Below are 16,259 nucleotides of genomic sequence, written 5' to 3' on the forward strand. Positions count from 1 at the left end.
CAAATGGTTAATTCTGTACAATTTACAATTATATTTATATACAAAACTTTTAATAAAATACAGTACATCACACTTTTCCTGAGTCACAGTGTGTTTCTCAGTTCCCTCTCCATTTTATTTTTTTTAAAAAGTAATTAGAATCAAGAAGGAAATACTATCCTCAGTTTAATAGTGTTTGGTTTAGACAATACTGGTATTAAGAAAAAAAATCAATACTATATGTAGAAAATACTTTATAACCATTGCAATTTTTAATAGTTATTTCTCTATATTAAAATATGTTCCTTAATAAAAATGTTAATTAAATACTTCTTATTATGAGTTTGTTGTACTTCATTTGACACAAGACAAACTGACTTCAGGTACATCCAGCTCTCATTGCAGGGATGCATAGATTTATGTGATGTGTGTATATATTTGATCATTAAAAGATCAGGAAACACACATCCAGGTAGAATAGATGTCTGAATTGAGGCACAGTATATTAAAGTTGCTGTCCCATCATGGACAAGATATTAGAGCTTCAATTGCCTGGCTAATACAATACAGAATTAACACAAGCATACGTCCTGAAAAGTGAGACTATGCCAAGCAGCAAGGCACCAAGCCTGCAAATGCTAACAGATGCACAACAACCCCACAGTGTAAAGCACTACTGAGTCCTCAGTGAAGAAGCACTGTAAAGCTGTATTTAACAGCATTTGTTAAACATTGGCCAGCTCAAGAAGTTATTAAGATTACACCTATTAATGTTACTTTTACTGATTTTTTTTTTTTTTTGAGATCAACAATAATTTATTGTAAGGCTTAAAAGGATATTTAATCTGCTTACTTAATAATTCAGCATGTTAAATTAGTAATTAAGATACATTACCACTTGCAAGTAAATTTATATCCGAGTTGCATCCAAAAAATGATTTGGGTAATTTATTTTTGACAAACACCTATTTAAAACAAAATTAATTTTACTTTTTGGCTAATTGTGGGCCACTCCTAAATACATCTATTGTAAAGTTCAATAAAGATTTTTAATATAGGTATGTGCCTTTCTGGTGCTTTAATCCAGAAACACAGAATAGATTATTTCTGATAGTCCTATTAATATTGTTTAGAGAAATCTGCTAAACTAACAGGCAGTCACCTAGGGTTTTGTTTTCTCTTAAAAGATTTCTATAATTTTTCAATGCAAACTGAAAAACATATGAGAACAACTCACAAAAATCCTCTGTTTAGAAATTAAAAGGAGTATTTTTTGCTGTTGATATCAAAGTGCAAATAGGAGACTTCAAAGAAAGTTGGTCTTCAGCTGAATGCTCGAACTTTTCCCAGGATTCTTTGCAAGTTTAGCAGTCTTCACTTTGATGCTTTCTTGATTGCCTTTTACAGCTGACTCGAGCCGGGCTTTCATGGTTGGAGAGGAAGCCATTAATTTTTTAAAAACTGATGAGTACTGTGGACCAATTTGCATCAGATTTTGCAAAGCAAACTCATGCAGATTTTTTGCTGTGTTTGTAGCAGAACCCAGGGCATTTTCATCCAAAAGAAAGGAAATAAGGATGGGAAGAAGGCAGGTCACCAGATGAGAACCTGTAAGCATTGAAAACAGGACTTAAAACATACACTTGTTAAAAACAGCTTCACATTGCAAATAGAAGCATTTCATGAACCAAGCTAACATATAACAAAAATTGTAAAACAGCTAATGTTATCTGAAATATACATTAGAAAGAACCAACATTCTAACAATTCTGTTAGCGATTATTGTTGAGGAGTTGATTCCCAGAGATCCTTTTGTTCTAATTAATTACCCGTGACAACTAAGTGTGTGTAATGTTTTGGATACAAATAAGGGATGCAACTTACGGTGCTCTTCCTCAGCAGCAGCTGTAAGAGCCGTTACCACCTTGATTCCCTCCTGAACAACCTGAAGTTCTGCAGCATTTTCAGGTTTTGATTTTTCTGTTTCCTGCAATTTTCCCACAATGGATGATGCTAAAGAGTGAATATAAGGATATGACACAGTTTTGTTTGGATGCTGAAAGATGGAGTGCAGTAGCTGGTAGCATTTATACTGTACCTAAAGGGAAAAATCAAACTCACAGTTACAAAGTGTTATACCTTGAAATACAAGCCAGAGTGTTTTAAGACTCACAGTTTGTTGGATAAAATTTCAGCGAGGGAGAAAAATCTGCCTCACAGTGTGAAAAGAAATCAGTTTTCAGAGTGCTAACACATAGTAATTCATAGAAGCATTATAACTTGTATCCAAATTAATAACAACTAGATCGTGCATCCTCTTTCTTTTCACTGAATCCTACATCTCCCCAGACTTTTGAGTTAAGGAAAAAAAATATTCTTTTTGTGTTAAGATTGTGTGTTAGCACTGTGTCACTGTCAGTGTGTGAAGCTCTGGGTCTGATGCAGAAAAATGAAAATGTAAGCGTTAAGAATACAGAATATTCTGCATACAGAATAAAAAATGGCAAAATGCACAGCTGGCCATGGTTTTGTTAACATGTTCAAACCACTCCAAAATACAGCAGATATAGGCAGGATAGAATTAACTGGAGTCAAAACATGAAGTAACTGAACAGAAAATAAGATAAAATGCCTTTAATATGCTGCTGATATTTTTACAGCTTCACTAGTACTTACAACAGGATCTTTTGACTCAAGTGTTACTTTAAACTTGTCAATACAACGCTTTTGAAGGCACTCTATGGTAGTAACTTCTGGGCTGGTGGACATAATGAACACTGTGATAGCGGTAAGCAGGCTCACTTCATCGAGTTCTCGGAGAAGACCATCTGCTATCAATAAAGCAAATGGTCTGTTAGATTTGCACTAGGAAGTAATTCTATGAATTCAAATGCTACAAAGAGGTGGAATAGAAATGTCTAGGTCTCCCTAGGAATCTCTTTTTTCAAATACATGACACTCTGATGCACTGCTATGGTTTGTGCTGAGGCCCCAAAATCCGAATTCAGGAGTAGTGACATGCATATTTAGAAATACCAGCATGCTCCTATCCATTTTTACTTTGTAGGCAGTGCAATAAATATCTTCGAAAAGCTGGTATGACACGTTGGAAAACAACAACCTATTTTGACAATTATATACAATTTGCATTGAAAAACGTACATTCCTTTTGGTATGACTGAGGCTTTTGTTCAAGTAAATTAAAAACAGCGCTATAAACAAAAGATCCGATAACAGCTACAGCTTTGAGATTAAACAGAAGGAATGACAAAAGCCAAAAGTTCAAAATGGGTAAGCTAAAGAAAGAGTACACAGAACACTAGCATGAGGACAAAAAGGTATTTTTCTTAAACTCGTTTTAATTCACTTTGCTGCCAATACAGACATTAGTTTTTGTAAAGAAATCATATGTAGTACAACTGTTTTTTATGCTCATCTTTACACTGAAGTTACAACTTCTGTTTATTCCATCACACAGTGTAACTACATTGTGGCTTTGAGTAATAGAGGTGTACACCTGCAGTTCCACATTTATCCTTTACAGATTGTGACTTCTCATGTCAACTGTAGAGACAGAATGGCACTATAGCTTCAGCAGTACTCACCTGCAGGAGAATTAGCTGGCTACTGATTAGAATTTATTTATACAAGACGTACATAAATTTAATCTAAACAAAATGAACTTGTCCTTACCTTGATCCCAACAGTCAAGTACAGTGACCAAAGCACTGCGCAGAAGGTCTGTCCATGCAGTCCGACTCTTCTCTGCTCGAGCCATTGGTGAAGACAGAAGTCCTTTAAGAGCTTGTAGAGATGCAGCAACTGGCAAAGGTAGCTGGCCATCTTGCTCTTTGACAGCAGTTTCTTTAAGTACACCAATAATTAGGTACAAAATAGTAGGAAGAACTGAAACACTTCCTGTAAAACAATGCATATTAATTGGAGTGAAAAGTTCAGGGAGATTTGATATTAAAAAAAATATGACACATAATGGGCTACAGATGGAAAAAAGAAATCATATTGTACTCTAGAACAATAGCAAGAACTGTTAACTATTCCATCTGAAGTACACTAGCCCCTATAAAGAATTCTGTAATAGAGCACAAGTGTATGAAAAAAGAAATTCACAGAGCTGGTAAAGGCAATAGTTTGCATAGAGAATAACACAGATACCTAAAGTAAAGGAGGAATGCAACAGAAATGGCTTATCAGCATGCTGTAGCAGCACTGAAAGATCATATGTATGAATACAATATTGTTGGGGAAAAAAAGATTCCTCTTAAAGGCTGGTGTGCATTCAAAATGAATCATGGGGTAAAAGTCAATTAATTTGAAGAACCAACCATAACTACTTAAGAGCAGGTTGCTAATGTTCAAATGATAGCTTTGAGTGAAATTTAACATGATATGTTTGCCTTTTAAATTTAATTTATGTCCGTATTACAAGTTCTGGAACAGAAAGTTAAAGTAGGATAGAAGCATGCATCCACTGTACACTCCTCTGCACAAAAGAAATCCATTAATCGCACTGCAACAACACAGAGAAAAAGAAAAAAGGCTCTTTCAATTGCTTTGGTAACTTCTGTAACGTGACAGTCAGAAAAAAAAAAAATTAGAACAGGAAATTGTCACAAGCAAATCATGAATCTTGTTGCCACATTTATCCAGTTGAGAAAAGTAGGTAGTAACCAGGCTGCTCAGAAGAGCCCAATAATCTTTCATTTAATCTTTCCTTGTGATGAAATAGCATACCTTCAGGAGAGCAGATTGCAGGAACATCAGAGAGAATTAGTAATGCTGCTGATACCAGCCTACTTCCATCTTCTGATAGTAACAGATGTTTTCCTGATTGAACCGCAGGGCTACAAGTTAACTTAGGGTTGAGCTGGGGAAGCTGTCTGACAAGAATACAAACACACAACTCTAATGTTGCAAAGACCAAGGATTTCCCAGGCACAAGTCCTCCTGTATCTTTGCCTTCTCCAAATTCAGGTAGTGTTTCCTTTTCTGCAGCACCATCATCAACTACAACAGAAATAAAAAATATGGCAGAAATCCGCAGACTGTTCCTTGTTTCCAAAAAGTTTACATTTTAAGACTGTTTCGTCATCAAATGACAATCTTGACTTGTATATATGTGTGTGCATATGTATTCAGCTTCTACTGGCAAAAGTCCATCCTTCTGAATAAGCAATCTGTGCTTTGATTGTGGAAAGGCAGGAGTGGATGCAATAGATTTAGACTTCAAACATGCTGAAGTACCATGCCAACATGATGTTATTTTGTTGTTTTTCTCATTAACTTTAGAAAGCTATCATCAGAGAAACTAGTGGAGTCCAGCTTGTAACAGCTGTGTGTGTGTGCGTGCAGAGTCTTTCTATTGCTCTACTGCAACTGATCCCCTTTTATCCATGAATTCTTCCTCCCTGTCACCACACAAGGTTATGCCAACCACAGTCTGCAGTTTCTCAAATTTTTCTCCTCAGTTCATGCCTCTAGTCCACAGGCATCTGCTATCAAGTCTCTCCGATTTCTGAAGTCAGGCACCTGGGCTGACTTAAGTGAACCAGCATTAATCACTAACTGTGAAGAACCTCAATTAAAATACATGTTGGAATACCAACTCCAAGAATCCTATTTTCCAAGAAAGAATCCCATACCCTTAAGAATATATATTCAGCATCTTGTGCCTTACTGTACCTTCTGCACTCCTCCGCTTTTCCTTCACATGTTCCTGAGCTGCAAAAAGAATAAGACGAACAACTTCAAGGGCAGCAAGCTGAATATCAGGTGATTCTCTGGTCAGTATCAGCCGATGCAAAACATTCAGCAGCTCTACAGCCAACTCCTATAGTGAGAAAAATGCTTAATGTATACCCACTTTGATGCAGAAATTTTAGGAACAGACACTCTTTATCAAATGATTAATAACAATTAGAGCGAATGGTATTGCTCTTATTGATTTGATTTCTCTAAGGAACACAACAATACTCTTGACACAATCGCAGGAACTGGCACTTTATTAAAGCCCTATAGCCACTAACAGCAGAATTCAATTCTTTCTTAACTCATGACAATAGGAATACTATCGTGGATTGGGCCTACAATGCCTCCTGTACATTTCCTTGGAGAAGCATCAATAGTTAGCAAAACTTAGACACAGCCACAGACATCAACTGTGCTGTGTTAGAGAACTGTGTGGCATAAAAGGTGGTATAAAGCTTAATTCAAAGAGTAGAGATACTGCTCAAAGTTATGCTTTAAATCTGGCTTGTCTGTAAGGTCATCATGCTCAAAATTTGCACTTAACTCTTCTCAAAAACTTCCTCCATTTTTAGGAACAGCACCTGCTTCTGGTCTGTCAGTCAGCCTTACAACCTGAATATAATCTTTGTCTCAAACTTATGCTTAGAACCTTACATCCAATGTTTTGCTTTATAAATCGTATGAAGGATTAGTCTATGAGATGTTATTTTCACCATTTTCAAAACTAAAACTACAATCTATGCATCTAACATCTCTCATTAGTACTGCTCCAGAAGCTTTTATTTCCTCTTTGGCCTTTACAGTCACGTCTAGTTTAAAAAACAGTTCCATAGTAATTTCCAAGTATGAAGCGTGGATTATACCACTCTTCTTGAAACATTCTTGTCATTTTCCCTTTTTATTTTGATTAATGTTAATTAGATGCAAAAAAAAATTTATATATAAAGTTCAACGGTCAGAGCTAATAAAAGTAAGAGGAAGACAGTTTTGCAGATATAAGCAGATATGACATTTGTTTCTTAAGAATAAACCCCATTTCTCTAAATGTTTACAGCATTATACCACTTATTCTTTGAAAAGAAAAGGTAATTTCGGGAAGACTGGCCCAGTCTTGTCCAGTACCAAGTCTGTATGGATGTGAGTAACCTAAACAATAAGGAGCTTCTTCCTAAATCCTTCAAAGTTAGCTGGAGATCCTGATCAATAACACATTACCTGATCACCACCTATTTTAGATCTTGGCCACGGAACATCAAAGAGAGCCTGTAGGGCATGCAAGCAGGCAATAATGTTCTCCATTGCTGCATCTGATCGAGGAGAGCAGAGAAATTCCACACTAATTCCTGTAAAGATCAAAATAATTTAAAAAAAACATAAAAGTATGATAAGCAGACATACAAATAGCATTTCCACTTTATATTAAGTGGACTCATTTCCCATTGTTAATATTTTGAGGAAAGAACTCTTATAAATAAATTAGAACGGTTTCCAAGTAAAACATTGCACTCCAGATCTGATGAGTAGGCAGTATCCTGGCTTCAACTGGCACAGAATTTCTTTTTCCTTGATAGTGGCTGGTATGTGTTTTAGATTTAGGAGGCAAACAATGTTGATAGCATACCAGCATTTGACCGAACCAGGACAGCTGAACCAACCTGGTCAAAGGGATATTCCATAACGTACAGCACCATGTGAAAAAAAAAAAAAAAAACCCTGAAAATGGTGGGAAGTAGGCCAGAGAAGCAACTGCTGTTTCAGGACTGGCTAGTCATTGGTCAGCAGGTGGAGAGCAATTGTTTGTGTACCACTTGTTTTGTGTATAATCATTCCTATAATTTTTATTACTATTATTATTCCCTTATTATTCTTTTTCTGCCTTAGTATTTTTTATATCAACGTGTGGGCTCTATTTAGTTTTTTTTTTTTCCCCTCCCCAGTTCTCTCCCCCATCCAATGGGAGGGAGGAGAGGTGAGTGAGCAAATGACTGTGGTGCTCAGCCAAATGCTGTTTTAAACCACAGCAGGCAGACAATTCATAACACATACATATAATATTTGCCTAACTGAATTCATTTATGTAACTAAAAACAATAACAGAAGTTAACAATAGTTCACAAACTCCAAGGCTGAGGCTTTTTCTTCTCATCCTACAGAAATGCTAACGATTACAACCACCACAGCTGAAACACCTGCTACAAGTAAATTACATGGGTCTAAGCTCACACATTCCAGACCACATAAAATTGGTCACTTCTTTCTGAGGTTTTGGGACTCTTTAGATAACATTCTGTGACACTGGAGATGAACTTCATATAAATTGTGATCCATGTTCTCAACTCAGTTTTACAGCTGTAATTGCAAGTATGTGATGACTTGGTAAATTGATGCCACGGTTTTATGATTTTTGTCATTGGTATTCCACATCACAACATAATATCCCAGTAGAGCACTGAGAGTTAACGAGTTAATGCTCCAGTTTCATGAACTGGGTACTTGGTTCTCAGAAGAGAAGAACCACATATCCCCAGGGACTTCCACTGTTTTGTTTCCATTTTCTGTTCAAAGGGGAAGATAAAACTGCTCACAAGTCATAAGACTGCCCTTCTTTTACAGCTCGTCACTGCGGTATGTGCTCCCTAGCCATCTCACCTTCAGCATTAGAGTAAGGCCTTTGGCTTTGGACACACTCTCTCACTCCTTTCATTTGATTTATTAGCTTCAATTCCAATTATATTGTATTATATTGTGTTATCCTGCATTCCGATAGCATACTTAATAGTATGTAAACTATTTTTTCCCCCTTAGCTTGTTGCTGCTGTTTTGTTTTTAGGCCTATTTATTTCCCTACTTTTTCCCATTTCTCCCCTTCTACTTCTCCTGGGGCGTGGGTCTGCGGGTCCCATAAACTGTTGGCAACTGATCGATGTACACTTAAGAACTGCTGTGCTATAGAAAGTGTCTGTGTTAAAGTTTGTTCACACAATTTGAAATTGAGTGTTTACGAGCACAGCAGAAGCACTTGCTTTGGACTTTGTGATAGTTAACTGTGAGCTAAACATTTGGGAAAACAGATTACAATTATGTCATTAGTACTTAAAATTCACTTGACTATATTTTTCTAAGAAACAATCAAAATTCAACAATGCAATGAAGCGTGAATAATAAAATATTTTTTGCAAACAGCTTTATCAATTAAAAATGTTAAACATTCTTGGTGCTACAGAATCAAGACAGATTATACACTAACCCAAAATAAGATGAAACCTGTCAGTATTCACATCCTCAGGAGATTTTACTGAGGGCCTGGTGGAAGAATCTTGACACATTGTAGTTGGGGTGACAGGTCTAGAGAGATTAGCAACTCCTTCATCTGGATCCGCAACAATGAAACCTGTGCTGGTAAGCCATAATGCTGTAGCATAAAGTATCAGTGCCCAGGAGTTGTAGTAATGAGGTCTGGCGTTTTCTATCGTCTCAGCCGTGTAAAATGCACCACCTACAAAAAGAAAAGTTATGTTTCAAGGATATATTTTATTTTCAATTACAATAATTCCTCATACATCAAAAATTGGGATTCTTCTGATTGAAATATTTACCATATTTTATGACATTTTTTTTTCTTTCAAATGTGGAATACTGAAATTTAGGCTAAAAATGGAAATTTATTTTGGTTTGAATGGAATGGAACACAATTACCTTTTCCTTCTTTCAACCATAAAAATATCCAACCAACATGGATACTGAACAAACTGCTTTTCACATCACTGAAAGCTCTTTCCTCATAAGCAAACGTTATTTATATTTAAGTACGCAAGTATGTGTATTCTCTACACAATGTTATCTTATTGAAATCTAACACAAGTCAGCTAATGACTGCAAGCGAGCTATGAAAAGAAAATTTATTCACTTCCTTACCTTCAGCAGGCAGTTGTGATGCATATTCTGAAGGCAAATTTAAGAGAGCAAAATCCTGAAGTGCAGCAAGCCAGAGTTTGCTCAGTGTTCCAAGATCTGCCTGTACTAAGTCCACAAGACCACTGGCTGAAGATGATACATCTCTGTAGCTTTCTTCTGCAGAGTTCGTAGTTTTCAAGGAGTGATTGTGCAAATCACTTTGATTTTTTTGCTTTTCAATTGCAACTATGTAAACCTGTTTATATAGTTGAAGAAACATTTACAAAATTAATACTTGAAAAACTACCAAGATCATGACTGACTGTTGAGCAAGCATGAGATTTCCTAGAATCTGTCTCTGCTTCAAGTCTAGTAGGTATAGATTACTTGATTACAGGTCACAATTTATTTTGTAGTAGTTTTGTAGTAGTTAAGCACATCTCAAATCCAGTAGAAAGCTGAAGGGTTTTACTTTCTTGTGGCTGCTATATATAGATAGGAAAAATCTACACACCTTCACTTCGAAAAGTTCACACAATCCCAGAATTAGGATTGGAAGGAGTTGGAAGGGACCTCTGGAGATCACCAAGTCCAACTCCCTGCTAAAGTAGGTTCCCAACAGTATGTTGCACACAGAAAGCCTCCAAGCGAGTTCTGAATTTTGCCAGACAAGGAGACTCCACAACCTCTCTGGGCAGCCTGTTCCAGTGCTGTCACCTTTAAAGTAGGTAAGTTTTTTTTTTCTTTTATAAAGTTCAGATTGAACTTCCTGTGTTTCAGTTTATGCCCATTAACTCTTACAGCATCATGACTAACACTAACTTAGCATTTAGTCTGAATTTTGCCTGAGCTTCTGACCAGTGAAACAATTATTGTTATATGCCAGTAAAAAACTCTTCTCTTTGTAATCATTTTATATTGATAATGGAACCTTATCTTCTCCTAATAGATAAAAGAAACTGATCTACTTAAAACTCTCAGTGTGAATGTATTTTCAAGTATTTTATTCCCATTTGCTAGCTTTTCTCTGATGGCATCCCTTCTTTGCTAACATATCCTTTCTCCAGTATAGACACCAGAAGATGTATGTGTTTCTATGAATTGTCAAATAAATGCCATCTATTGCCTGCTCTCTTCAAAACATCCCTCTGCTTACACAAATACCATATCAACCACATGTGATCATATTTAGCTGGTTATCCATTCCCTCCATCAAGTTAATCATCAGCGCTTTCTCAGACATCTTTCAGAGGTTATATACATTGTCACATTTTTATTTTTAAATATCTAACCTTGCATTTACATATATTAAAACAGGCACTCATGTGAGCTGACTTTAAGGCAGGTAGCCAAGACAGTACTGAACTGACATTGTTGGAAGAGCTACCTGTATAAAATTAAATAGGAAATGAAAATAACTATTTACAACTACCATACCATAACAATTTATACCACACCAATTTAAAATTAACAGCAAAACATCAGAAGATGTAAGAATTCTATGAATCTGTGATTCTATGAAATACAGTATAATAATGTGTATATAATTACAGAGCAATGCCACTGTCAAGCTTACCAAGTGTCTCGTTCATTACATTTATTTTTCAACTTGGCTAAGGCTGGTATTTATGTACTATTTAGAGATAGCAAAGCATAGCAAAGAACAAACTTCTATTTAAGGACGCATGTAAGAAATCTTTGAAACGATTCTGTCTGAAAGATTCTAATCCGCCTACCAGAAATCAAGACTAGTGTTATGGAGTTATTACACTAACCTCTGCCCAGGCCTTAAGCACAGCCAATATCTCCATAGTTGAGGTACTTTCATTATACTGTTGACTTTGTGTCTCTTTCCCAGCTTGCACTTTGACCAAAGAGGATACAAGCAACTGGTGAACTCTTCGAAGGTCATTGAGATCACTTACTACACCACTTGCTATCCAGGCACTACACACCTAGCATTGTAAAAGTTAGTTAGAAACAAGACAAACACCACTGGATACTCCTTTCCCCCCCCCCATTTGTAAAATGATGCCAAAATTTTCATTTCTATTGAAATATAATTATCTCTCAGACAATAACCAGTGTTGAATTACAGTTCAGCATATATAAGTAACAAAATCCAAAAACAGTAGGAGGGATGAATTAAGTAACTTAAATATTAACTGCTACAAAAAAGTTTCCCAAAAGATTCTAAAGTGCATTAAAAATCTGGAATGCTATAATATACAGGTAACCTGTGTGACATTATTTTGTTTGTATTGAGAATTTGAGACTACGTGATTTAATGTTTCCCTTTTCTTGTATGATGTATCAAGCAAAAAGAAAATTTCAGAGGGTCTATTACCTAAGACTTCTGACTTTCAACACTTGCCTGACATGCTTTTGCTGTGACATCAGGAGGAGTTTCTGGAGCAAAGGCAGGCCTAAGAGCTGCTCCAACCTAAAAAGAAATTATACAACATTTAAAACATAGAAACAGCTAAGTAAAGAATAATTTTCCATAGCCAAACTTTGCTGCAATTTACTTTACAAAACACAGGATCCTGTTTCATTTTTCACTTTTTTGGTGAGATTCAAGAGTAAGGAGACAATTGCATTCAAAACAAATTGCGTTTGTTTTGCTTACATGGGAAGCATAGTTCTCTTTGAAAGGAGTTCTCAAAGTAGTTTCTTTTCTTTTCATAGTCTAAAATTGAAATAGATACCTCTTCTTTCCTGAGCTCTTAACTTGATGAATAGCTCTCAAAAGAAAAAAAGACTGCTCCAAATGACCAATGACTTGCAAGACATCTAGTGACATTTCCTTACTCAAAAAAAAAAAAAAAAAAACAGCAAAAAACCACCAGCTCTAAGGAAATAAACAGCTGAAGTTGGTCACCTTCACAAAGTGAAAGAAGAAGAGAACATAAACTCCATTTATCTAATAGGGAACACACCAGGTTACAAAGATTGATAAGCTATTTTCTCTAAAGGCTAGTGAAAATTTCACTTGCTGATTCAGATGATAATGGAACATTCAGACTTAAGCCAGATGCTTTTTGGGAGAAAATTACGAAGTATAATAGATTATGTAAACTATGTCAAGTGCAATGGCACCATCCTCACTGATACCATCAGCCTCTGCAACGAACTATATACATGTGTATATATAAAATAAGTAAGTGCTACTATAAATGTTGGTCTCTATAATTTATGAAACTAAACTCTAGAATTGATTCCTGAGTAAATTCAGGCTTTCAATTCAGTTATGTCATTTTTAGGATCTCTTACTGGATGAATTAAGTTCCTACAGAAAAATTTCAGTGATAATGGTCTGCATCATTTTACAGACATACTGAAAGAGTTCTATCTTGAACTGAAACTGAAATGTCAATGTGTGGTTTGTCAAAAGCGAAATGATAAATCAAGTGAGATTTTCGCAAAAAAGCCTGCTGAAGATAAGTACACTTAGCTGGTGATGTGTCTCAGCATATTACAGGTACAGTAATTATGAGTGTTCATTGTAGGTCTATGAAAATAAGTAAAAAATGGTTGTTTTTAATTACAGGTAATGACAGTTTCTTAAGATCCTCTAAAACTCAGAATTCATTTAAGGAAATTCTGAACAAAACTTCAGGAAATCGCTAATTAAATCTGGATAAATACTCCACTACCCATCTATTCTTAGTTATTATGGAAAACATCAGACAATAGCAATGATGCTTACATTGGCTTGATATTGTTCCAGAATTAGATGACCTGGAAACTCTGGTTCTGGAACAGTTGCAAACTTCCTAACAACAATTTGCAATGTTTGAAGCCCAGAAAGACGAAGTTGATCACTATGATCTGTGGCAGCCATAAAAGCCATTCGGATCAAGTCAGCTAAATGTAATACTAAAAAGTCATCTGAAATAAGAAACAGAAACCAGTTTCAAAACATTTAAATATAGACGTAACGTATTTCATAATATTGCTCCCAACATTTTCCAAATCCATATTTTACATTTTACAATGCATTAAAGTTAACTTAAAGCATTTTACACATACAACAACTTTACTTGGATGCTTCATGCTAGCTGATTTAGGCAACTTTCCTTTTCAGTTTAAAGCTGCGTAAGCACGTATGAGACAGATTTTCTAGTTGGTTGGTTGTTTTTGTTGTTGTTGTTGTTGTTGTTGTTTGTTTGTTTTGTTTGTTTTAGGAAAACACTTCTAAATAAACACAGGGAGGTACTGAAAATTGACACTGTTGGGTTTTTTTTCCTCATGTTCCCAGGTAACCAAATTGTATCATTACAGACTGGTGCCAGCTATCATTTCTGATTGTCAATGCTTATGCAGAAACAATAGCTCCATACACATTTACCACAGTGCTATAACCAGAAAAATGAGTATAGATGTTGCAGTAACACACCAATGTTTTGACTAATTGAAGTGGTTCTACACCTTAATCAATATAGGCTTCTAAACACAGTACAAACAACACATTTATGATGAATCTGATTGAAATGCAAAAAGTGAACACTTAGTTTAAGCATATTTTGCATTCTCTGAAATTCTTTCAGTGCTTCAGATATACCTCTTGAATCACGTTGTTTCCTTTCCTGAGCCAAAGTTATGTCAAAGTGGGCACTGCCTGCATTTTCACACTGGTTTATAATTTTACAAACACATTCTGCAGCAAAAACTCTGGTGGACCACCGCGGATTACTGAAAGGATGAAACCTCTCGTCGCTTTCAGATGTTAATATGGATGCATCATCCACTTTGGCAGGTTCTTCTTCTTGAGTGGTATCTATTGATGCTACTGTATTGAAATCTATTGTTAAGACACAGGAAAAAAAGTTAAAAAATATAGTTAATTTTATTTTTTTACTTTAGACAAAATTACAGAAAGATTCATAAGAGAATCTCTTTAAAGTCTGTCTCCAGCCTCCTCCAACTCACTTGAATTGAATCTCTTCAATTTCACTGTCTGAAAGTCAATGCTAGAATTAAAAGTAAAGTGCACCAAAGCTGTCTGCACATCTTTAATACTACCTGGAAAGTAGTATTAAAGTAAAGTAAAGTAAAGAATACTGCTGGAAAGTAGGATCAATATGGTAAAAGTAAACAAAGAACTACAGGAAAGAAGTGAAGGAAAAAAATATTTTAAAATAAATGACACATATGAAGCTACTGCCCTTTCAAATGTGAAGAAGTTTCTCTTTATCATAAATTGAGAGAGAGCAACAGAGAAAGAGAGGAGAAAAAAATCTTCACAATATTCAGCACGGTAATTAATTCCATCTGCTTGGAATGTTCATTAACGATATGGTCTCTATAATTCCTATCATCCACAGAATAGATGGTCTGAGTATTTTTCTTGTAGGTACTTGCACAGGATTCACAAGCTCAGATGTATTATGCTTCCCTTCCTGTTATGGAAATAAGTTAACACTAGGACAATAATGCAGCTAGAATATCATCACTGAAGACATACTAAAATGCTTACAGAAACATCTTCAATAGTGAAAAGTCAATCAAAATGGAAGAAGACATTCTTTCTGAAATAAAGTTACCTTTAACTTAACACTAGAACCTTGTTCAGTGTTTCATTATGGAGGATGTTACACTTCATGAATATTCAAGAATACTTTTCTTCAGTGACATAACGTACTCTTGCTGGCTTAATTTTTATTGTATTCTGAACTAGAGTCAATTAGTACTTACCAGCTGAAGCAGCAAGAACATCTTTACAAAGCTTCAGCCAAAAAGAGAGCTTCTCAACTGCCATTGAAGTAAGCATATGACTCAGAGTCTCTTTGATATCCCAGCACAATCTTTGATCCAATTCTTTGTCCAGCAAGCCCAGCAATGCCCCCTCCAGGCCTATTTCTCTGATGTTAATATCTGCAAAGGACAACATCTGTGAGATTAACATTGTTCATCCCAAAACTAAGTAATGACCACAGAAATCCTACTCAAGGTTGCACACAGAGTAGCTTGGCAACAAGCCTCTAGTTATTAAATTTTTTTTAAATAATAATCTATATTGCTTTAATGCCATGTCTAAGTCATCTGGGTACAAAACCAACATTGAACTTTTACAGATCACACTATCAATAGGAAAAGTTATCCCAGAGAAAATGACAAGAATCCTATTCCAAATTTTGCAGCACTACAATCAGCACAGCATCTGAGCTCCTGAAAAAGAATGTCTACCAAGTTCAAAAATCTGCATTTTTGTTATTATGCATCTTCTGAAAATTTGCAAACCAGTGTGAATTGAAATCCAAAGTGAAATAATTTATCATCAGCATATTCTCATAGAAGGGCACGTAAAGAAAAGGACTTTCAGACCTTTTAGTGCAAAAAAAAAAAAAAAAAAGAGCTCCAAAACCCCAAGGTAGTTAAAGATTCTAGGGACCCGTGATAATCATTAGTTAACTAATTCTCAGAATTTTCATCAAAAATTCTTGTATACCTTCTCAAAGTGACAGATTCTTAATTTAGGAAGAGATTTATATATGAAAATAAAACTAATTATGAAAACCGTGTAAGGTGCGTAAGGACTGCAAAGCCAGGTGTTTGAAATGCAGAAACATGAAGCTATAGGGTAGTCAGTCTTCAATTTCTCTGGAGCCGCATTTTCC

General features: G+C 35.6%; 1 protein-coding gene across 8 annotated transcripts in view; it reads right to left on the minus strand.

Annotated features, from left to right (window-relative positions):
• Positions 1–765: 765 nt before the first annotated feature.
• HEATR5A (HEAT repeat containing 5A) overlaps positions 766–16,259 on the minus strand; it is a 57,436-nt gene continuing 41,942 nt past the window's right edge. For 6 of the 8 annotated variants that reach the window (XM_031593787.2, XM_090141298.1, XM_090141301.1 and 3 more), the window contains 14 exons: positions 15,337–15,516; positions 14,204–14,443; positions 13,349–13,530; positions 12,014–12,082; positions 11,415–11,594; positions 9,661–9,895; positions 8,993–9,241; positions 6,961–7,088; positions 5,680–5,827; positions 4,732–5,004; positions 3,673–3,897; positions 2,656–2,810; positions 1,864–2,077; positions 766–1,587 (listed from right to left, as the gene is read on the minus strand). In XM_031593787.2, the coding sequence (XP_031449647.2) occupies positions 1,286–1,587; positions 1,864–2,077; positions 2,656–2,810; positions 3,673–3,897; positions 4,732–5,004; positions 5,680–5,827; positions 6,961–7,088; positions 8,993–9,241; positions 9,661–9,895; positions 11,415–11,594; positions 12,014–12,082; positions 13,349–13,530; positions 14,204–14,443; positions 15,337–15,516 (2,780 nt within the window). In that variant the 3' untranslated portion in view covers positions 766–1,285. The remainder of the gene's footprint in view (positions 1,588–1,863; positions 2,078–2,655; positions 2,811–3,672; positions 3,898–4,731; positions 5,005–5,679; positions 5,828–6,960; positions 7,089–8,992; positions 9,242–9,660; positions 9,896–11,414; positions 11,595–12,013; positions 12,083–13,348; positions 13,531–14,203; positions 14,444–15,336; positions 15,517–16,259) is intronic. The other 2 variants (XM_090141302.1, XM_090141304.1) reach the window with 1 other exon arrangement.

Source organism: Phasianus colchicus, chromosome 5 (genome assembly GCF_987193195.1).
Source record: "Phasianus colchicus chromosome 5, bPhaCol1.hap1.1, whole genome shotgun sequence".
NCBI lineage: Eukaryota > Metazoa > Chordata > Aves > Galliformes > Phasianidae > Phasianus > Phasianus colchicus.